General features: G+C 46.2%; 3 protein-coding genes across 5 annotated transcripts in view; 2 read left to right on the plus strand and 1 right to left on the minus strand.

The window, feature by feature from the left end:
* The first annotated feature begins 3,174 nt into the window (after nt 1–3,174).
* LOC132532405 (galectin-7-like) overlaps nt 3,175–22,166 on the plus strand; it is a 43,254-nt gene continuing 24,262 nt past the window's right edge. Inside the window, exons 1-4 of one of the 3 annotated variants that reach the window (XM_060185904.1) lie at nt 3,179–3,265; nt 3,615–3,715; nt 4,461–4,662; nt 5,304–5,443. In XM_060185904.1, coding sequence (XP_060041887.1) covers nt 3,251–3,265; nt 3,615–3,715; nt 4,461–4,662; nt 5,304–5,309 — 324 coding nt within the window. In that variant the 5' untranslated portion in view covers nt 3,179–3,250 and the 3' untranslated portion in view covers nt 5,310–5,443. Of the gene's footprint in view, nt 3,266–3,614; nt 3,716–4,460; nt 4,663–5,303; nt 5,545–22,166 lie in introns of those variants that run through there. The other 2 variants (XM_060185902.1, XM_060185903.1) reach the window with 2 other exon arrangements.
* On the plus strand, nt 8,598–16,292 carry LOC132537044 (galectin-7-like). The gene is made up of 4 exons (XM_060186479.1): nt 8,598–8,813; nt 11,899–11,999; nt 12,687–12,888; nt 16,120–16,292. Exons 2-4 carry the CDS (start codon nt 11,914–11,916, stop codon nt 16,231–16,233), a joined length of 402 nt encoding a protein of 133 aa, XP_060042462.1. The 5' UTR covers nt 8,598–8,813; nt 11,899–11,913; the 3' UTR covers nt 16,234–16,292.
* On the minus strand, nt 19,886–20,654 carry LOC107522563 (vomeronasal type-1 receptor 2-like). Its single transcript, XM_060186416.1, has 2 exons — nt 20,319–20,654; nt 19,886–20,146 (listed from the first exon to the last, which is right to left on the minus strand). Exons 1-2 carry the CDS (start codon nt 20,652–20,654, stop codon nt 19,886–19,888), a joined length of 597 nt encoding a protein of 198 aa, XP_060042399.1.

A 22,166-nucleotide genomic window follows, 5' to 3' on the forward strand; every position in this document is an offset into this window, starting at 1 on the left:
CTCTTTCCCTGTATGGATCTGTTTCCTTTCACATATCCATTCTTCTGTTTTCTGATGGTCTCCATTTTGGTCCTTTAACCCTGAGGAATGACTCATATATTTGTCCCCCTGTCTCTTTTCACAAAGCCTTCTGCACATAGCATTGAAATTGCCACTGTGGTGAGAATCAGTGGAGCTGTTCCTTGCTGTTCTGATAGGTGAGACTCCAGGCCTAGCAGGGAGGGTGGGCCGTCCCCAGTCTTAGACGACTCAACTTCTTCTAATACAGGAGTGGCCACCCTTGCCCACTGAGACTTGGGTCCCCAGTCCAGTACACATTTTTTACTGGTAACAGGTGATGGTGGACCTAGTAAAGGGAAAAACATCACCGCACATGACAACTTGGGTTCAAGCTCCTGGTCCCCACCTGCAAGAAGGAAGTTTCACGAGAGGTGGAGCAGTGCTGCAGGTGTCTCTCTTACTCCCTTATGAAATATCTCTGTCTTACACCTTCTATAAATAAAATAATCATTGGGGATGTTGGCATTCTGCAAGCATCCAACCCTAGCAATAATTCTGACTGGGGTGGGCGGACTATTAACTGGGCTACAAAGAGAACAAGAGCATCACTCCGGGACATATAATGCTGGGGATAGAATTCAGAACCTCATGTGAGAATTCAATAATTTATCTACTACACAATGCCAGGGGCCACTCCAAGTCCTTTTCTGACTTTGTGTCATCTGGCGTCTCCCTTATTTGTCCTCTGCTGGGCAGTTGGAGTCCTCAGATTTTCCCAAGAACCTAGGAATCCAGGGAAATCTCAGGGTCCCCAAAGTAGTCCTGACTCTCTATCTGAACCCTGAAACTTTGGGAAGAGATCCTGAGATCTGCAGGAGACCTGGCCATCATTCCTATAAATTCCCGAACTTCTGGCTTCTTGGCAACATTGAATACATGGAAACATGATGCCCCTGATAGTGTTCTAGCTCTCTGGGAACTATGGATTCCCTGGGAATTGGAGGCTGGGATTGTCACACCAAAGCTTCTTGAAAACTTCCAGAATCCTTGGAAATGGAGGGGATCTTGGCCATCGCAAAGAGACCCCACCAGGTAAATGGTTTCCAGGCCATCTCCACATTTCCAGACACTCTAGATCTGAGATCCCTGCCATTTTTTCCACTTGTTGTTGGATAGGACAGAAATAAATTGAGAGAGATGGGGAAGACAGAGTGAGGGAGAGAAAGATAAGACACCTCTTCACCCCAGAACCAGGATCCTTAGGCTTTGTTTTCTGTGCTCTTAACCTGGTGCACTACTACCCAGTCCCCACAAAGGAAATCTAGCCACTGGAGAGCTTGAGAAGTTCAGCTTTAACAGCCAGGGGAGTTTAGGATCCCCAGTTGGGAATTAAGAGAGCCCATCCAGGGGAAGCTGAGGAGCCCGCCCTGGGACAGGCTGGTTGGCAGGCTCAGGGCCATGTATGGTGTGGGAAAGGTTGGTGGTCTTCACAGGATTTATGATCCATTCGGAAGTATTTCTGGTCAAATGTGTCTGGTGCAGACAGGAACAGGGTAAGTTTTTCCCCGTAATCTGTTTCAGTGAGATAAGTTCTTTCTGTGACGGTATGGGTCAGGTCTCAGCGTATGTCCTTCAGCATGTGCCAGTGTGATGCTCTGATTTTCTCATGCTAATAAATACATCTTTAAAATGGTTTCAATCATTATTAAATCACTAGTAAAATTAAATTAAAAAAGAAAAAATCCCATCTATTTGTAAATTTTAGGAAGTCTGAATTAAGATGTTTGTATTGATCTCATCAGAAATGTTTTGTTTTCTTTAAAGGAGTAACATGGTATCCTGAAAAGGGCTGCTATGTTGGCATTGGTCTGGAATTGAATCCTGAGTCTCATCACCATCTGCTGGTGACAGTTCTAGTTAAGTTGACGCTAGCTGCTGTTGTGTAGGTTGACTGTAAAAATAGTCTCTATTCTAAACTCCCACATTGAGATCTTGCTGCTTTTCCTGTCAAGAAGCAAACTGTTCCACCTGTATGTTAGCTATCAAGCTCAGGAAAAAAATACTAAAGTCATGGGCCACAGGGAACATAACAGACTTCCTAGCTTCTTTCCACATGAAGATTCCTAGTTTCATTTGTTCTATTACTACCATTGGGTTCCTATTTATTGAACAATTTGCTTTATATCTTACCATCTTTCAGCAACCAAGTTGCAGACACTACCATGATGCCATTCTGACTTCCCTAGGCAGATGACCTCATCAATGTGTCCTGGAATCCCACCTCCGCAGACCCCAAACCCACTAGGGAAAGATAGAAACAGGCTGAGGGTGTGGATCCACTTGCCAACATCCATGTTCATCAGTGAAGCAATTACAGAAAACAGACCTTCCAACTTCTACACACCATAAAGAATTTTGGTCCATACTCCCAGAGAGATAAAAAATAAGGGACCTTCTAATGGAGGGGATGGGACATGGAACTCTAGTGGTGGAAATCATATAGAGTTGTATCTCTGTTCTTTTACAATCTTGTTAATAAAATTTATTTAAAAACATAGTTGTGTGTGTGTGCACATGGCAGAACACAATTAGACTTAACAACATCCCCAGTTTACAGTTCTATTGGCCTTCCTTTAGTGAGCTATTTGCCAGGTTTCTGTGTTGTTTTTAATCAAACATAAAAACTCTGGCATTTTTGGTTGATGTGAGGACACCTAGTAATTCAGGATTTTCCTGGCTTGGATATTTTTACATTTTTATTCCCCTTTTGAAATTATTTGTCTTGTTTTTTGGCACCAGGATTATTTCTGGGGCTCAGAGAATACAGAAGCCAGAGAAAGGCAGAAAAGGGAAGAAAAGAAACTGAAGCAGAAGCAATGGTCCACCCCTGAAGAAACTACCCTCCTGCAGGTGGGCACCAGGGGCTTGAATCCAGGTCATCGCATACAACAACATAGGACCACCTGACCATAGACTGGTTAGCTTTATTTCACATTCTCTGAATATTATTCTCCCACACATTTGAGATCAAAAGAGAGAATTCAGGCACCAGGGAACCTGCAGGGAGTAACTAGGGGTCAGAGGGCAGGGCCCAGCAGGAAGGTGCAATGCCAACCCAGCTAGGTTGTGGCTGAGTTGTGGCTGAGAATGAGGAAAGACAGAGGGTGAGTCAACAGGACCAGCCACGTCCTGCTGCTATTTAAAGTCCCACAGCCATAGCCTGACACCACTGCTTCACCACTGAGGCACCATGGCAGACTGCTGCGTGAGTGCTCACGGGTGTGTGGAACCAAGGCTGCACAGACTGGAGGAGGGCTGGGGCAGCTGAGACTCTGTCACACAGGGGATAATGATGGGAGGGAGGGTGACTGAGAGTCTGGGCTGTGCTTCAGGGTTGAAACCCCCACCTAGTGCTGCCCCTTCCTTTGCTGCCTCCTGGCTTTTCTCTCCTGGTCTTTGTCACTTCATTCTTTGTTTCCATCTCCAGTTCTTTCCCTGTGGGCAGTCTTTCCTTTCCTCTGTGTCCATTCTTCTCTCTTATTTTCACCTCTCCATCCTTGAGTCCTGGGGCTTCACCCACCCTTCTCTCCCCTGTCTTTTGTGTCCATGTCTAGACATGCACAGACACTTTGCAGTATGACACCCCATTCCCTGATGGCCTCCAAGTTGGCACTGCAATGAAAATCCGTGGATACTTTCCCTCTGGTACTGACAGGTGAGACTCCAGAGGCCCAGTGGGGAGGGTGGGAGGTCCCCAGGCCCAGCTGTTGCAAGTTCTTCCAAGCAGACATGGCTACCCTTGCCCACAGAGGAATTGGATCTCAGGTCCATTTCCGACCTCCTGTAATCTAGTGTCTCCCTTGTTTGTCTTTTGCTGGGCAGCTGGAGTCCTCACATTTTTCTATGAATTTAATGCTGCAGGACCATCTTAGGGTTTATAAGTGTCCTGTGCCTTCTACTCTGAGCACTGGGGCTCTGGAAAGAGATCCTGTGATCTCGAAGTGCCTTGTGCATCTAGAGACCTGATCATTCCTATAACTTCCCAGCTCTGGGAGCTTTTGGTTTCAGGGAAATAATGAGTGCATAGAAATAGGATGCCCCTGATACTGTTCTAGCTCTTTGGTAACTGGGGATGATTTAAGTATTGGGGTCACACTGGCTTCACATCCTGGCTTCCAGCGTCCTTGAAAATGAAAGGCACCCAGGTCATTCCACAGTGACCCCAGCAGGTGGATGGGGTTCAGGCCTCCTTGTCTCTCAGACACCCTGAGTCTGAGCTGGCCACCTGTCCAGAACCCCTCCTTCTGCTGCTTGAACCCAGCTCTGTGTGCACATTGGGATGAGCTCTGGCACATTTAAACCCTGGCTCAAGCTGTTGCACTTGATGTTTGATCTCCTCATCGTCTGTCTGAACCCTCTTCCATTCAACCCCACGCAACCCCATGCTGCCCTCCCCTCAGGTCTGCCATCAACCTGGCGTGCAGTACTCGCACAGATGATGACATTGCCCTGCACTTCAACCCCCGCTTTGATCAGAACAAGGTTGTCTTGAACTCAAGGGTGAATGGTGTTTGGGGTACAGAGGAGTTTGGACCTCATTATCCCTTCCAGTATGGACAGCTATTTGAGGTGATGATCATCACCACCAAAGACGGCTTCAAGGTACGTCCCTGCCACCAGGTTCAGGACCAAATTCTGAGGGGAAGGTCGAGAAGGCCCTGTTGGGGGGGTGGTACAGAGTGACTCAAGCTGAGCAGGGGATCTCCATCTATCTCCCTCCCCTGACTGAACCCTGAAAGTATCCGAAAGGCAGGTAGGTGTGTGACTGGGTCATGGAACAACAGCAGGAGCCAAGGGCCCAAAGGTGGTGTCCTAGCAGGGACCCATGACCAAGACTAGATACCCAGCCCCACTCTTTGGCCCAACATGGGGGTTCTGCATGGTGACAGAGATTGTTTGTTACTGGGAGATCCTAGGTCCCTCAAGTTCATGCTGGGCTCCTGTGTCTCCATCATGACAAAATAACTGAGGGGCCTGTCATGGTGAGCTGTGGGTCCACTGTCTTTCTGGAATAAGTCAGGAGGGAGCAGCCCTGGGAGAAAGCCCAGAGTGGGGCTAGCAGATGGGCTCATCCTCCAGGTTTTTTCTCTCTAAGTGACCTGGCTCAGTTTCTTATTTCATGGACTTTTGTCCAGTTCCTGTGCTTCCTTTTTGAAGGGGGCCCCTGACACACAAATCTCTGGGACACATAATCTTTCCTCCGCTCATGGTGGCTTTTCAGTTCTGCATTTTCTATGTGATAGACCTAAGAAAGCTGTCTATTTGGAGCTGAGAGCTTAAGCCCTGCTGTGCCATTGCAGGTCCTGGTGGGGAACCAGTCTTATCACTTCTTCTGCCACCGGATGCCCCTGCAGAGAGTGCGCTATTTGGTGGTGGGTAGGAACATCATCCTGGAGTCAGTGAACATCTGCTGAGCCCGTGAAATGAGAGTAGACAGGCATGGAGCCTGATCTCAGATGATAAATAAACTCAGGTCCCAGCATACTTATCTGTGTCTGTGTCTCCTTCATGTGGGTGAGGACTGTGAATCAGGGAGGTGAAGACCAGGGGGTCTCTATCTATCACCCTCCCCCAACTGAACCCCACAAGTATCAGGAGGGCAGGTGTGTGACTGGGTGATGGAACAACAGCAGGAGCCACTTGGGTGCCACTTAGTTCTTGCTGGCCTGTAATTTTGTGACAAGGTCCCAGTGCAAGGCCCGTCAGTGTAAGAGCTGTACCATAAAGGAACACACAGAGCAGTCACCAGAGCCTCATTGCAGACGTGTGTGCAAATCCCCATTCTAGTTACCAGAGGAGATTCTCATCCTCAGCTTCAGGTTTATGAGATTCAGAAATAAAGGTGTAGCAAATGATTAGGAGAGAAATGCCTTGGTCCTCCCTCCAAGACTCTCAGATGTCCCAACCAGATGTTCTTGGCTACCTGCCAGTCCTCCTCACTCCGTCAATGCCACTTGGGACACTCACACAGACCATAGCAATTAAGCAATAGAATTAAAGGGATACAGATTAGAAGAGAAGAAGTCAAGCTGTCACTATTTGCAGAGGATAGGACAGTATACATAGAAAAATCCAGCAGGAAGCTCTTGGAAATTATCTGGCAATATAGTAAGGTGTCAGGCTACAAAGTTAATAGACAAAGGTTAGTAGCATTCCTCTATGCAAACACTAAGCCAGAAGAAATCCAGAAATCAGTCCTATTCCACTATAGCAGCCCTCTTTTATTTTTAAATGGTTTATGTCAGGCTGTGAGACTATTGCAGAGTGACACAATTTTAGAATCTTGATTTCTCTTTGCAGCCTTTAAATAGTAATGAAAACAAAGGTGGGGGAGGTAGCATAATGTTTATTCAAAGAGACTCTCATGTCTGAGGCTCCAAGGTTCAGTCCCCCACTCCACCATAAGCCAGGGCTGTGCAATGCTCTGGTAAAAACAAAAACAAACAAACAAACAAACAAAAAACCCTGGGACTTGAGAGCCTCAGGCATGAGAGTCTCTTTGCCTGACCATTATGCTAGCTACCCCCCAATGTCTTTACAAGCATGTTTGAAATGAACACAACCACCACACGAGGCAGTTAAAAGAATGCTGGGTTATCCAAAGCTTCCTTCCTCAAGTTGTTGGGGTAACTGGGAATCTTAACAGTCTCTCCATAGAAGTTTTTTCATTTGCTATAGTCCCATTGCCTTATTTATTTAGCACCATTTATATATTGAAAATTTTATATGGTCAGGGTGGTGATGTATCTGGTAGAGAGCACATGTTAGCATGAGAGCGCCCAGGTTCAAGACCACATCACCACCTTTTTTGGGGGGGGGCGGGGAGAGGAGGGAACCCAAGCTGTGGATCAGTGCTGCTGTGTCTCTGCTTCTCTTCCGCTTTATTATTCAAAGAAAGAAAGAGATAAACAACTAGTGATGGCGTCATTATGTCATTATAGGCTGGGGAGATGGCACAGTGATTTTATAAAAAAAAAAAAACTTTCATACCTGAGGTTCTGAAGTCCCAGATTCAGTCTCCTGCACCACCATAAGCCAGAGTTGAGCAGGGCTCTTCTCTCCACTCTGTGTGTGTGTGTGTGTGTGTTTCTCTCTGTATATCTCTCAATAAAATAAATATTTTTTAAATTGTAAAAGTCAACCTAAAAGTCATGTGTATGGAATTTCTTCTTCACCTCTATTCCCACCCTATATGGTATAAGCCTGGTGATGGTGACCCTGGGGATCAGGGTAAGGACTCATTGTCTTAAAGAGAGTTGTGTCTTGAAGAACCACACAGGTCAGTGATCATGTTGCAGAGATTATCCCCAAACACAAGACCTGATCCAGATGTGTTGAAAAGAGAACTTAATACACCGGTAGGTGGGCGAGAGATCTGGATAGCTCCATGAAGTTCTCTGAATCAAAGGAACTGCACAGGCTTATATGGCAATTTTCATTCTGGTTACATTTCAGTTACAAAGGAGTGGGACAAGATGGATTAGTTTTCACAGGAATTCCAACAGGGTAAATCCTATCCATCCGTACAATGCAACTCAGCTCTGGAGCAAGAAGAAATGTGGGGGCTGGAACTTAACTCTCCATCAGGGCCTGACTTCCTCCCTGTTTCCAGCCAGCCTAGATTCCTCCCTAACTACTCTTTTTCTTTAAATTTTATATTTTATTTATTTATTATCCCTTTTGTTGCCTTTGTTGTTTTTTATTGTTGTTGTAGTTATTGTTGCTGTTATTGATGTTGTTGTTAGGACAGAGAGAAATGGAGATAGGAGCGGAAGACAGAGAGGAGGAGAAGAAAATAGACACCTGCAGACCTGCTTTACTGCCTGTGAAGCGACTCCCCTGCAGGTGGGGAGCCAGGGGCTCGAACTGGGATCCTTATGCCCATCCTTGGGCTTTGCGCCACGTGCGCTTAACCCGCTGTGCTACCGCCAGACTCCCTCCTCCTTAACTACTCTTAATCTCACACAGGTATCTCAGGTTGTTCTGCGTAGGAATGTGGGGGTGACCATACAACAGCAGCAGATTCTAATGGCTGTAAAGGCCTTTTAGACACGAGGGGAATAATGAACACAGGTTATGACAAAGGAATATGCACCCTATATTTATCTATTTTCTACTTCAATCAAGAGCTTTACTCAGATGTGTGTACAACCCTCCCTCCCTCATTGTGGTTTCCATCATGGTCTCTCTTCCTCAGCTATGGGTTTCTCAAATTCAAACCTGAGATGTAGCAATTGAAAGGGAGAGACAGCCTGGCTCTCTTGAACTCTCAGGAGTCCCAACCATCTGTTCCGCTGTGTTTCCTCTTCTTCCTCCCTCTGTCCTTGGATGACACCATAGATCCCAAGGAGCCACAGCCACAAGATACACTTGTGCCAGACCACCACCAGAGGGCAGACCTTCTGTCTCAGATCCTGGTGGCCCAGTTGCTTAGCAACTCAAGGTCATTGTGATGTCACTGAGTCAGGAGTTGGGGCAGGGGCAGTAAGAGAGTGGCCTCACTTGCCCAAGGCTGGGCCGGCAGGAGAGCTGGGAAGGAGGGGTTGTGGCAGATGGGGAGGGGTCAGGTTTCTGATAATAAGGAAGAACCAGGTGGGAAAGGGGAGAGGTGAAGTAGAGGCACCTGCCTTCCCATATCTCTAGGTCACCTCCAACACCGAAGCCATCACCACAGCCAACAAAGTGCCACCTCTAGCATCACTGCAGCAATTGTCACAGCCTCCTATGTGGCAGTGGGACTACAGGCTCACCAGGTACTTCTGTGGACTGAAAACACCACTGGGTCTAGCTGAAAACAAGGGCATTGTACTGGGTGTGTGTAAGGGCAGATGGAGGGAAAAGGGATGAGACCCACAGAGTCTGAGGAATCTTCTAGTCTTATTGGGAATGATGGTGTCCACCCAAAGTTCATGGGTCCTGGGAACAGTAATAACTTGAGCTGAGGCACTACTCCAGAGTTCCCGGCTTCTCCTGTAGTCTTTCACGGAGCCACAAGTGAAGGGTCATTATATCCTTGTCCCCTGATCTCTCACACAATGTCATCATCAAACCCCTGACCCTCACAAGCCTCCCTAGCTCCAGGTCTACCACACCAAGTGGTGGCACCTGCCTCCTGGGATGGGCATTCTCTACTGGGACTCACTCATGGCTCTCACTCCCCCCCTGAGAGTTTCTTACCCCAGGTGGCAGGGACGGTCAGCCTCCCCTTCACAAAGTAGATGAGCCCCAGGGCACTGCTCCCCTGGGCTCTGCTGTGAATTCTAGCTGCCTGTGACATCAGGATTTCTGCTGCCTCTCTCTTCACCCTCATGTCCAGAAGAATGTCTAGGGAAGCTGGGAGACCTGGGTGCTGAGAGGAGAGGTGCTGGTGACACAGGGTTCTTGGAAGTGCTCCAGAGATCATGGTTTTAGAGTGTCTTTAATGCAAGACTGCACTCACCAAGGAGGCATGGACTGCAGAGATCTCCTGCTGCAGAGGAGAAAATGGATGGGAGGCTGTCTCTGACAGGCTGAACTGTATTTTGGGGGTGACTTCTCTCATCCTGGTGTTTTCCCTATCTTTGGTGCTTCATCTTCTCTCTCTCTCTCTCTCTCTCTCTCTGTGCATCCTTTCTTTCTTCTTTTCCTACAGGGTTTTTAAATTTTTTGTTAGTGATGTAATATTGATTTACAAATTATAATAGGGATATAATTCCATATAGTTCCCACCACCAGTGTTCTCTGTCCCCATCTCCTCCAATGGAAACAGCAGTAGTTCTCCCAAGGTCACCAATGTGGACTGATTCTGTAACTGTCTATATTTATGTATATATTTCTTCCCCATTTTTTTCAGTGAGCCTGCCTTCACTTCCTTTCTAGGTCACACCTACACCTATTACTATTTCTGGGTGTCTTTCCTTTTCCCTACTACTCTGTAAGATAAGAGACATAGTGCCTGTCTTCCTCTAGTGTTTTTTCCAGATTCATTTCCTTTTCACTGATGGTATAAAAACAAGATTCCTGGTGACAGATGTTTGGGGTATTGGTTGAAATGGGGGTAGAGAGCCCTCTGGTTTACTTCCCCTATCATTTACCCCTCTAGGAGTATATACCAAAATTCTTTTTGGGATGCAGAAAGTGGGAGTTCTATGGTTGCTTTCCCCCTGGACAAGGGTGTTAGCCTGTCAAGTTTTTTTTCTTTCTTCTTTGATTATTCTTTTTTTAATTTTTATTTATAAAATGGAAATATTGACATGACCATATTGACTATATTTACAGTGCTTACCCCCAGAGGGCCATATCCCATCCCCTCCATTGATAACTTCCATATTCTTTATCCCTCTGGGAGTGTGGAACCAGTGTTGGTATGCTTCTAATTCTGCTTCTAAAAACCCCTTCTGTTTCATTTGGTTTAATCCCCCCTGCTTAACACTGTATTCTATGTACATAACTACTGCAGGGCATTGGTTTAATCCCCACTGGTTCATGATGTGTTTCTGCTCTGCCCCCTCTTGTAGTACACCCTGATTTGCACCAGTCACTTTTCGCTCCACCCTCTCTATGTCACATCCTGTTTCCACCCTACTTGGCCAATGTATATAAGGACAGAATAGTTCTTAAATATAGTAGTTAGTTTAGTCTAGCTTGGCTTAGATTGTGCTGCATTCTACATGAATAAAGAGATACTGCGTACAGCTCAACCATGAGTCCCGGGTCGTCTGTCTCCCGTCAGTGAAGCTCAGCCCGGCAACCCAGGATCGTTGTAGGGTGCATAAGGTGGAAGGTTTGGCTTCTGTAATTGCTTCTCCACTGAATATGGGCATTGGCAATGCATATTCCTCGCCTGTTTTTCTCTTTCCCTAGTGGGGCAGGGATCCGGGGAGATGGGGCTCCAGGACATATGGTGGGGTCATCTGCCCAGGAATGTCAGTATGGCATCATGGTATCATTCTGGAACCTGGTGGCTGAAAAAGAGTTAAGATATAATACAGAGGGGGATCAGGCAGTAGAGCAGCAGGTTAAGCTCACAGGGCATGAAGTGCAAGGACTGGTATAAGGATCCCAGTTCGAGCCCCCAGCTCCCCACCTGCAGGGAGGTCTCTTCAGAACTTCGGTGAAGCAGGTCTGCAGGTGTATTTCTCCCCCCTCTGTCTTCCCTTCCTCTCCCCATTTCTCTCTGTCTTATCCGGCAATAACAACAATAAAAATAACCACAACAGTGGTAAAAAGAAAGGGCAATAAAAATGAAAATAAATTAATAAAATATTTAAGAAAAAAGATATAATGCAAAACAAATTGTTGACTAATCATGAACCTAAATGCAAGATTATTCCAAATGAAGATTTGGGGTCTCCATTTTGGAAAAAGATAGTAGGTCTATTTTAGGTATATTCCAAGGGGCCCGTGACTTTACTAGTTTTGATCCTGACATCTAATATGCAGATGGACCCAGGCTTTTGTCTGGGGAAATGAGTCATAGTTGGAAAAAGGACTAGAAAGCTGTATCAGAGAAGAGAGTAGCTCCCAAATATGGGGAATTCTTTGATTATTCTTTGTTTTCAGCTGTTGTCCATCTTGACCATTTAGTCCTGGGGACTGAGGCACCCATATCTTACCTGCCTCTTGGGTTCTAGTCTCTCTCCCCAGTGCATGGTGGTCATTCTTTACATGTTCTCCCTTCCTAAAGGCATTGACATTGGCACCAAACCAGGTGGAAAGGAAGATACCAATGCAGGATGTAGTTCTTGACTTCTGACCCTTCTTTCAGAATACCGGCAGGGTGTCAGGGGTAGTGAAGTTATTTCAGGCTAATGGTCTCTCTCCAGGCAATCCCCTAACATCTTTCTTCTTCTCTTTTAGAGCACAGTGGTGATCATGCTTTACACATCTACCCTCCCCAATGGCATTGACATTGGCACTGTGGTGAAAATTTGTGGATCTGTTCCATGCTGCTCAGACAGGTTTGACTCCAGGCCCAGTGGTGAGGGTTGGAAGTCCCCAGTCCCAGCTACTCAAGGTCTTCCAACCAAACATGGCCGCCCTTGCCCAATGAGACTTGGATCTCATGTCCATTTCAACTTTGTGTAACATGGTGTCTCCCTTGTTTGTCCTCCGTTGGGCAACTGGAGTCCTCACATCTTCCTAAGAATCTAAGGGGCTAGGACAACCTCAGGATTCCTAATAATCATCCCATGACTTCCACTCTGAGCCCTGGAACTCTTGCGAGACATCCTGTGATCTGAAGTTGCCTGTGCATCTGGAAACTTAGCCAATACTCCCATAACCTCCTGAGTCTGGAAATATCAGGAAATGAGTGCATGAAAATAGGATGATCCTGATATTATTCTAGAACTCTGGGGATGCTCTGGGAATTGGGTGAACTCTGATATCACATGCTAGCTTCTACATCTTTCAAAATGAAGAGGACCTAGGTCATTGCACAGTGACCCCACTAGGTGACTGGCATGCAGGCCACCTCCACATTCTCAAACACCCTGGGTCACACCCCTCCTGTTGTGTGAGCACCTGGCTCTGTGTGCACTGGGGTGTGCTCTGATTATTTAAATCCTGGTCCATGGTGCTTGACTTTGGTCTGGGTGGTCTCTGAACACCTCCAATTCCACCTGTCTTCTACCACCAACCCACAGGTTTGAAATAGGCCTGACCTGCAGCGAATGGCGTGATGCTGATTATGCCCTGCACCTCTGTGCCTGCTTTCAGAAGTGCCAGGTGGTCTTCAACACCAGGGAAGATGGTGTTTGGGGTGTAGAGGAATGTGGGAATGGTTTTCCCTTCCACCGTGGGCAGGCCTTCGAGATGATGATAATCACTGACCCAGAAGGCTTCAAGGTGTGTGTCTGCCCCAGGGCTCAGTTCCAAACTCAGGTGGGGAGGGCCAGGATATCCAGGGGAGGTGGGGTCCAAAGTGTGACCAGGGTTGGGTTGGGTGGGGAGGTCTCCAGCCTCACTCTATCCCCTTAACCAGTCCCCACCCATGTCAGGTGGGTCTGTGTGTGGCTGGTCATGGATCAGCAAGTCACAGGAGCCAAGGTCCCAAAGGGTGGGTGTCCTAGCAGGGACACATGACCAAGACTAGCCACCCAGCTCTACTTTTTATGCCCGAGGGAGGGGTTCTGCACCAGAGACAAGGATAAGTTCAGGTGCAGGACCCCTAAACCAGTCCCAGCTGGGAGTAGTCACTGCAGACCCTCACCCACCAGGCCATCCCCATGGAAGTCTGCAGATCAGGACTGGGCCATGGTCTCCACCATCACAGTCACAGCAGGAAACCACAGTGATAACATGCACAGTCACAGTCAGCTCACCTGAACTTCAGGGGGAAAGGTCAAAATAGAAAATACTTCAGGGCTGGCTTAGAGGGGAAGAGAGGATTGAATCAGAAAAAGAAGGGGCGACTATGTATAAATGTGGACAGATAGTTATAAAGATGGTTATCCCATGTTAACAACTGTAGAGGGACTATGGTGGATTGCAGTGGGGAGAGTGAAGATTCAGAACTCTGGTGGTGGGAACGGTGTGAATTCAAACCCCTGTCAACATGTAATTCTGTAATTAAAAAAGAAAAGCATGCTGGGGTGGCACTCGTGTTGATTAGGTTGTGATCTGCGGATGCAATATTATTTGATTTGAATTGACAGCAGCATGCAGAAAAGTGGGCCCCACCCTAAGGTTCCAGGACTGGGGGAAATATAGGCTCTATAGTGGAAATGTGAGGTTCCTGTTGTCTTAGGGTTCAAGAAGACAATGGATAGTTATTGTGATCATCGCATTATTTGATGATAGGGTTAACTTTGGAAAGTCCCTTTGATAGGGTTTGGGGTATAGTACCCAGCATCTTGTATATAGCTGTGCTATCTGTTGCTTTTGTTCTCCCTGGTCTAGGCTTTTGGGAGAGAACATATCAAAGACTCAGCCTGTGTATTAAAAAGACTCAGTCTGTGTTTTAAGAAGTTCTAGACATATCAGTTTTTATCCTCTCATATTAATTAAATAGTGGTTTATATAATGTTTACACGTTAATAGGATTGTACATAAACACCACTCCCACCGCCAAAAGACTGTGTCCCACCCCCGCCCCCCCACCCTCCACCTTGCCGGGAAGCCCAATGGCCACCCTCCCCTTCACCACAGTGTTTTTAAATTGGTGCCCTGCTCTCGATTTAATCAGATCCTGCTTTTAGTTTCCCTTTCTGTTCCTCTTTCTCAACTTCTGTTGATGAGTGGGGACATCCCATACTCATCTTTATCTTTCTGGCATGTCTAAGTTTTGAACTTGGTCCCCACTGCACAGGGGGAACCTTTGGTGCTGCTGTTTCTATCCTGAAAAAGGATAGAGTCAGGAGTGGCTTAGTTCAGGTGATAAACCCCATTCCTCACTGAAGAGCTGGATCCTATGGTAATGTGTGTTTTGACCAGGCTACAAAGTGAAGGTCTGAGGCATGGACCCCACAGTGTACTCTTGAACCAGAGCTCTTCCTGAAAGCCTGTTGTTAAAATTCTTAAGCTCTAGCTGGGCGGGTTAGCTTCGCAGTGGTGAACAGAGACTCGCGGACACACGGCTGGGAAGGGAAGCTGTATTTCTTTATTCAGGAACAACGATTCATAAATTAAGACAAACTAATCACCAAACAGAACTCTGCTGTCTCTTTGCGGCGGCACAAGCACTCCCTCTTACTCTGTAACTCGGGAACTCTCTCACTCTGGAACTCTCGTACTTGAGAGCCCTCTGAAACTCTGGCACACTGGAACTCTCTCTTACTCTGTAACCCTGAAACTCTCGAACTCCGGAACTCAGGAACTCTCGGACTCAGAAACCCTCTCCCGGGGTTCCTTGGGGCGGGGCCAAGCAGGCCCGCGAAATTAATAGGACTGATCCGATTCTCTTGGCGGGGGAGGGCTAGAACAAACCAATGTAAAGCATACAACAATTCCCCCTTTTCTTTTTAACTAAATGACTATAGTATCAAGGGTGTGGGGTGAACAGAAACATATATAACAAAAACCAGCATGTTGCCAAGGGAAGGCCTGAGGGGGCCATATCTGAAAAAAAAAACATTTCTTGCCTCTGGGGGACTACTTGCCTCGACGGGCAATTGCATGGGGGTGGGGAACAGCCTAGGGTCCCACAGGCAGCTGGCTGCAACTTACTTACTATGAAACAAAACTTGTTATTAGCATATCTACTGCACGATCCAACGTTTTTAATAGAGAAGGAATTTGAGACTTTTACATATCAACAACGTCTTTAAACCTTTTATTACACCCATTCAAGATGGAGACACACCCTAGGTGTGGGCCGGAGAGGAAACCTCAGGCATGAGAATAATTAGCATAGCCATTGTGCGATCTACCATTTCTAATAGAGAAGGTAGTGTTAAAAAGAAAAGGGGGAATTGTTGTATGCTTTACATTGGTTTGTTCTAGCCTTCCCCCGCCAAGAGAATTGGATGAGTCCTATTAATTTGGCGGGCCTGCTTGGCCCCGCCCCAAGGAACCCTGAGAGAGGGTTCCTGAGTTCGAGAGTGCCAGAGTTCCTGAGTTCCGGAGTTCGAGAGTTTCAGGGTTACAGAGTAAGAGAGAGTTCCAGTGTGCCAGAGTTTCAGAGGGCTCTCAAGTACGAGAGTTCCAGAGTGAGAGAGTTCCCGAGTTACAGAGTAAGAGGGAGTGCTTGTGCCGCCGCAAAGAGACAGCAGAGTTCTATTTGGTGATTAGTTTGTCTTAGTTTATGAATCGTTGTTCCTGAATAAAGAAATACAGCTTCCCTTCCCAGCCGTGTGTCCGCGAGTCTCTGTTCACCACTGCGAAGCTAACCCGCCCGGCTAGAGCTTAAGAATTTTAACAACAAAAGCCGAATTTTGTGACCCAATAGAACTCTAGTACTGACAGCCAGGAAGATTCTGGTAGCCCTCTGGTAGGTTCTAGGAGATCTAAGGGCTGCCTGTATCAAACTCACTGGCTTATAAGGCATATAGAATGTGCCTGGTGGTGGCATTTCCCCATTCAGTTTAGAGTCAGGAACGAGCCTTATAGTCAGACTTCAAAGCCTTCACTTTCCTGCAGGTCGTGGTTGGGGACCAGAAATACCACCACTTCTGCTACCGGGTCCCTGTGTCACAAGTGCGCAGACTGGAGGTGAATGGGAAGGTGACCCTGGAGTCTGTGAACATCTTCTGAACAGACGGGGAAAGAAGTCCAGATCTTGGAAGCAAATAAAGGCTTAGCTTCCAGCACAACTCACCAGTGTCTGTATCATGTGGGTGAGGACTGTGGGGTCAGGGAGATGGAGACACTGAGGGTCTCACAGGATTCATTGCTGAGATGGGTCTTAACCCTGGGCCTCTGAGGACACCTTCTATCTGGGAAGGTCTTTAGAGGGTGGTGATCTCCTAAGGGCACCTAACTACACACGGCCTTTCTTGTCTTCTTCCATATTGTCTTAGCTACCTAGAGTATCTTCTTTAAAAACAAACAAACAAATAAAAAAAACTAGTGATCAAACTGGTTCTAAGACTTGTGAGAGCTAAGGTGGTTATCTTTGAGAGGTGGAAGGGTGAGAATACAGAACTTTGGTAGTGGGTGTAGTGTGGAACTATACACTGTAGTCTTATAAGTCTATAATCTTGCAAAGCACTTCACAAATTTTCAAAAAATGGAGAATATCTTCTTTTCATGTATCTTATATATATATATATTTATTCCCTTTTGTTGCCCTTATTGTTTTATTGGTGTAGTTATTGTTGATGTCGTCATTGTTGGATAGGACAGAGAGAAATGGAAAGAGACAGAGGGAGAGAAAGATAGACACCTGCAGACCTGCTTCACCGCTTGTGAAGTGACTCCCCTGCAGGTGGGGAGCTGGGGGCTCAAACTGGGATCCTTATACCGGTCCTTGCGTTTTGTACCACCTGCACTTAACCCGCTGCTCTACTGTCAGACTCCACCTTTTTGTGTATCTTAATCTGACATCTCCAAAACCCAGTCTCCTACTTTTCAGTATTTATGTAAACATACTGTCCCTTGTTTTTATGTATTTTTATTTTTTATTTAAGAAAGGATTAATTAACAAAACCATAGGGTAGGAGGGGCACAACTCCACACAACTCCCACCACCCAACCCCTATTTCCCACCCCCTCCCCTGATAGCTTTCCCACTCTCCATCCCTCTGGGAGCATGGACCCAGGGTCACCATGGGTTGCAGAAGGTAGAAGGTCCGGCTTCTGCAATTGCTTCCCCGCTGAACATGGGCATTGACTGGTCGGTCCATACTCCCAGTCTGCCTCTCTCTTTCCCCAGTAGGGTGGGTCTCTGGGGAAGCGGAGCTCCAGGACACATCGGTGGGGTCTTCAGTCCAGGGAAGCCTGGCCGGCATTCCGATGGCATCTGGAACCTGGTGACTGAAAAGAGAGTCAACATACAAAGCCAAACAAATCGCTGAGCAATCATGGACCCAAAGCTTGGAATAGTGGAGGGGAAGTGTTAGGGGGGTACTCACTGCAAAATCCAGTGTACTTCTGCTTTCAGGTATATATCTTGCAGCAGTTTACGGATACGTGTGAACATATGCTCTCTCTCACAGAAACTGGTGTATATCTAGGTTTTGGGACTTTGTTAGAAAGTGAACCAACTGAGATAAAATTAGAGTGTACTATGAAAGGAAAGGTCTCACCCGAGTAATGAAGTTGAAGGGTTGTCATTCCACACGTGAAGTCTCTGGACACAGTCTGAAGTGAAGCATGTTGAGGTGGCAATCATTGTGTTGGTTAGGTTGTGATCGGCAGATGCAATATTATTTGATATGGATTGGGAGAGGCATACGGCAAAGTGGGCCCCATCCAATGATTCCAGGACTGGGGGAAGTAGAGGCTCTATAGTGGAGATGTGAGGTTCCTGCTGTCCTAGGGTTCAAAAATACAATCGATAGTTAATGTTATCATCACATTATTTGGTAACTGGGTTAACTTTGAAAAGTCCTTTTGTTATGGTTTGCTATACAGTACCCAGTATCTTGTATATAGCTGAGGGGTAGACATGCAGCTTCCTGGGCCAGTGGGGGGTGGGAATGGGTGGGAGGGATGGGTCACAGTCTTTTGGTGGTGGGAACGGTGTTTATGTACACTCCTAGTAAAATGTAGTCATATAAATCACTAGTTAATTAATACGAGAGGGGGAAAATTAATTGTATGTCTCGAAGTTTTTCAAAACACAAACTGAATATTTTCAATATATAGGCTGTGTAATTGATATGCAGACTCTCTCAAAATCCTAGACCAAGTAGATCAGAAGCAACCAATAGCACAGCTATATACAAGATACTTTTTATGTATTTTTTTATAGAGAAATTGAGAGGGAAGGGGGAGACAGAAAGGGAGAGAAAGAAAGACACCTGTAGCACTGCACACAGAGTTATGAAGCTTCCCCATCTACAGGTGGGGGCAGAGGGCTTGAGTGTGGGAAATTTCACACTATAACATAGGCATGCTACAGAGTAAATGACCACCCAACCTTTTTGACCCTTCTTTATATTATCTTATTTACTTTGGAAGGAGGGAGGGAGACAGAGAGACCTGCAGCACTTTTATACTTTAAAATGTCTCCTATTTCTTCTTTCTTTCCATTTATTTAGGTCTTTGATCTTCAACACACAGCTTTTTAAAGAAATTATTTATAAAATGGAAATATTGACAAGACTATAGGATAAGAGGGGTACATTTCCATACAGTGCCCACCCCCAAAGCTCCATATCCAGTCCACTCCCTTGATAGCTTCCCTATTTTTTATCCCTCTGGGAGTAAAGTGTCTCCTATTTCTAGGGTTTGAGTTTCTCGGTCTGTCTTATAAGCTGTGTATCACCTTGTAGAGTTTTAATGTTTCTTTTCACTTTCTCTATGACACTACACTCAAAAACTCTTGGAACGCAGGTCTGATAATGGCAAAGTTCTTTAGTTTTAGTATGTCTGGTACTATTTTGACTGCACCTTCATAAAACTATTTTCTTCATAATGAGAGAAAGAGAGAATCAGAACATCACACAGCCACATGGGGTGCTGGGCACTGAACTCAAGGCCTCATGCTTGAGAGTCCAACACTTTAACCACTACACCTCCTCCTAGGCTGAAATTTTATGTTAATAAAGGTTTAAAAAATGGATTTTATTCTCTCCTTGGCCCACTCCTGTTCATTCTGGCCATTCCTACTAGATAACATTTCCACATACTCATCTACCTCTGCAAGGACTGAACACACAAAACTCCCAAGTGGCTGGAGCAGCTCTCCTCCCTGAGGGAGATTTCCCTCCAGTGTGATGGGGACCAGCTTCAATAATTCCCAGCTCAGGATGTTCCATCTTCATTGACCTAACCTGCAGAATTGCATCCTCATTGCCATTCTCCACCACAGCCACATTTTTTCAGACCTGGAGTTTACTACTGCATAAGTCAGAAATCTCCCCTTTGAGACCATTAGTAAGTCTCAAGATCATGGATATTTAAAATTGTTACATGTATTTCATCAGAATTACTGTTATGACTTCCTTCTTCCCTGGGTAAAAATGCTTACCATATGTTTCGTGTTATTTTTTGTAACCACTTGTTAAGCCTTCACAATTCCACATAGGACTCTGGTGAGCTATGTGAATTGCCAGTTAACATGGTGCAAACACATACACTTCATATGTTTCTCATGGGAGTAGGGATTTTATATCTCTCACACAGGATGAGCAGAACCTGGATACAATGAACTCATGATGCAAGAACAAAAAAGGGCTGACAGCTGGGAAAGGACGACTGAATACTGAAGTGGCATTCAAGAGGAACCAGTGGAGATGATTTAAAAGAACCCGAAGACTTTGCAAGGTGGAAGAGAGGTGTAAAAGCAGAGGAAGGTGCTGGCCAGGAGAAGGATGGTTTGGGTAGCTCTGGACTCGGGAGAGGAACCGGAGGAGAGACTGCTCCTGTGAAGGTGCTGGACCCTCTGCTTGTGCCTGTACAGAGTGAAAACCATGAAGCTATGGGCCCAGAGCATGAGCCCCAGAAACACAGCATCCACGAAGAACAATAAGAATGTAAACAAGGACTCACCAGTACTGTCCTGATGAACAGAGTAGCAATGTCAAAAACTTTTCCTGTCTGAGGTGTTTTCTCTGTTCCAGGCATCGGTCAAAAAAGTGGGGCTAATGATGTTTATCAGCAAGTTCACAGGCCAACACAGGGCAAGAGAAGGGAAAATGCACTTGGGAGCTTTTGCTTTCAGCTCTGTCCACCTGGCCCTCATCATGACTGATGGTGATGGCCTGAAAGACACTCAGGAGGCAAGTGATGCTGATGGACATACCCCTGCCCACCCTGTGAATGTAGGGAAACAACCTGTAGGCAAGATCACTTATATGCTGCCTTCCAAAAGACTCCAGTGTATCTCGAATTCTACCTGAAATAAATGCCAACAAATTGGCCACAATCAGATTCTTGACAATCACATCTGTAGGTCTCAGCTTATACTCAAGGTAGAGATATTGGGAGAGAAGGAAGAAGTTTCCCAGGATTCCAAGAACACTCTGTGGTAAGAAGATGGTTTCTACCACCAACTCTTGGGTTCCCATGAGCTTCCTGTCAGTGTTCACTGATGGTGCTTATCTTCACAGAGGGAGGACCCTGCATGGGGACAGGCGGTATAGACCACACAGATCAAGTCAATTGAATTCCAATATCTTCCACTGATCAAAAGCTTCTGCTCTGTAATATTTACTTCTCGTTATTCTGTCCCCTCCAAGCATTCAAAGTTGAATTTACACATATTCAAAACATATTTTCAAGGCTGGACAGTCAAGCACCTGGTAGAGCACACATGTTACTATTCACAAGGAACAGAGCTCAAGCCTCATACACAACTACAGAAAAAAAGCTTCGTCAGTGGTGAAGCAGTGCTGCAGGTGTATCTCCTCTTTCACACTTGTTATTTTTTACTGCCACGAGGGCTATTGATGGGCATGGTGCCTGCACGACGAATCCACTGCTCCTAGAAGCCATTCTTTCTGGATTCTTTTTCCATTTTTATTTTGATAGGAAAGAGAGAAATTGAGAGAAGGGGGATAAAGAGAGAGAGAGAGAGAGAGAGAGAGAGAGAGAGACACCTGAAAACCCTTCACTGCTCATGAAGCTTTTCCCTGGAAGTGGAGATGGGGCTTGAACCTCATCCATGGTTGCTGGGAAATTGTGCCAATGCAGTCACATCTGCCATGTTGTCCCCTTAGTCTACTGCTAGTTCCCACGAGAGTTGGGACATTCTCGGAGTGCCTGTTCAGCCATGTTGTGCCCTCAGGGCATTGTCTATATCCCCGCAATATCTGGAGTGCTTTGGTTACTCCTCCCCACTCCCATTCTCGCAAAAGCTACTCCTATAAAAGCCCTTCTTCTTCTGCACCTCGTTCTCTTGCCAGCGCTCCACTCCGGTGACACAGGAAAGGTTACTGCGTGAGGCAGCCATTTTCGCTACCTCCACGTGGCCCAACCTGCCTCTCTAGCATCCAACTCTGAGGTGCCAGTGCAAATAAAGATTTGTGTTTCCTCTTCGCTCCGGACCCCCTCTCTCTCTTCTCTGCAGCCCGCGCACAACAACACATGGTAATGTGTATTCTTAACCAGGTGCACCATCACACAGGCTCTATCTGCCCATCCCTCTCAATTTCTCTCTTTATCAAAAAGAGAAAGAATAAAAAGGGAGGAGTAGGCAGTGACACACCCAGTTAAGCACACATGTTACCATGTGCAAGGACGTGGATTTAAAGCCCCACCTACTGGCGAAAGCTTCCTGAGTAGTGAAGTAGGTCTGCAGGTGTCTCGCTTTCTCTCTCCCTTATCTGTACCCTTTGCTTCTCAATTTCTCTCTCTCCTATCAAAGAAAAAGAAAGGGGGGATCCATGCTGGGAGCAGTGGATTAATCATGCAGGAACAAAGCTTCATCGATACATTGGTGGCAAAAATAATAAAGTAAAATAAAATATTAAATATTTAAAATGGAAAGGGCCAGATGATAGCAAGTGCAGTTAAAGCACATGTTACAGTGCAAATCACTGGTCCCCACCTCCAGGGGGAAAGCTTTGCAAGTGGTGAAG

The sequence above is a fragment of the Erinaceus europaeus genome, chromosome 2 (assembly GCF_950295315.1).
Source record: "Erinaceus europaeus chromosome 2, mEriEur2.1, whole genome shotgun sequence".
Lineage (NCBI taxonomy): Eukaryota > Metazoa > Chordata > Mammalia > Eulipotyphla > Erinaceidae > Erinaceus > Erinaceus europaeus.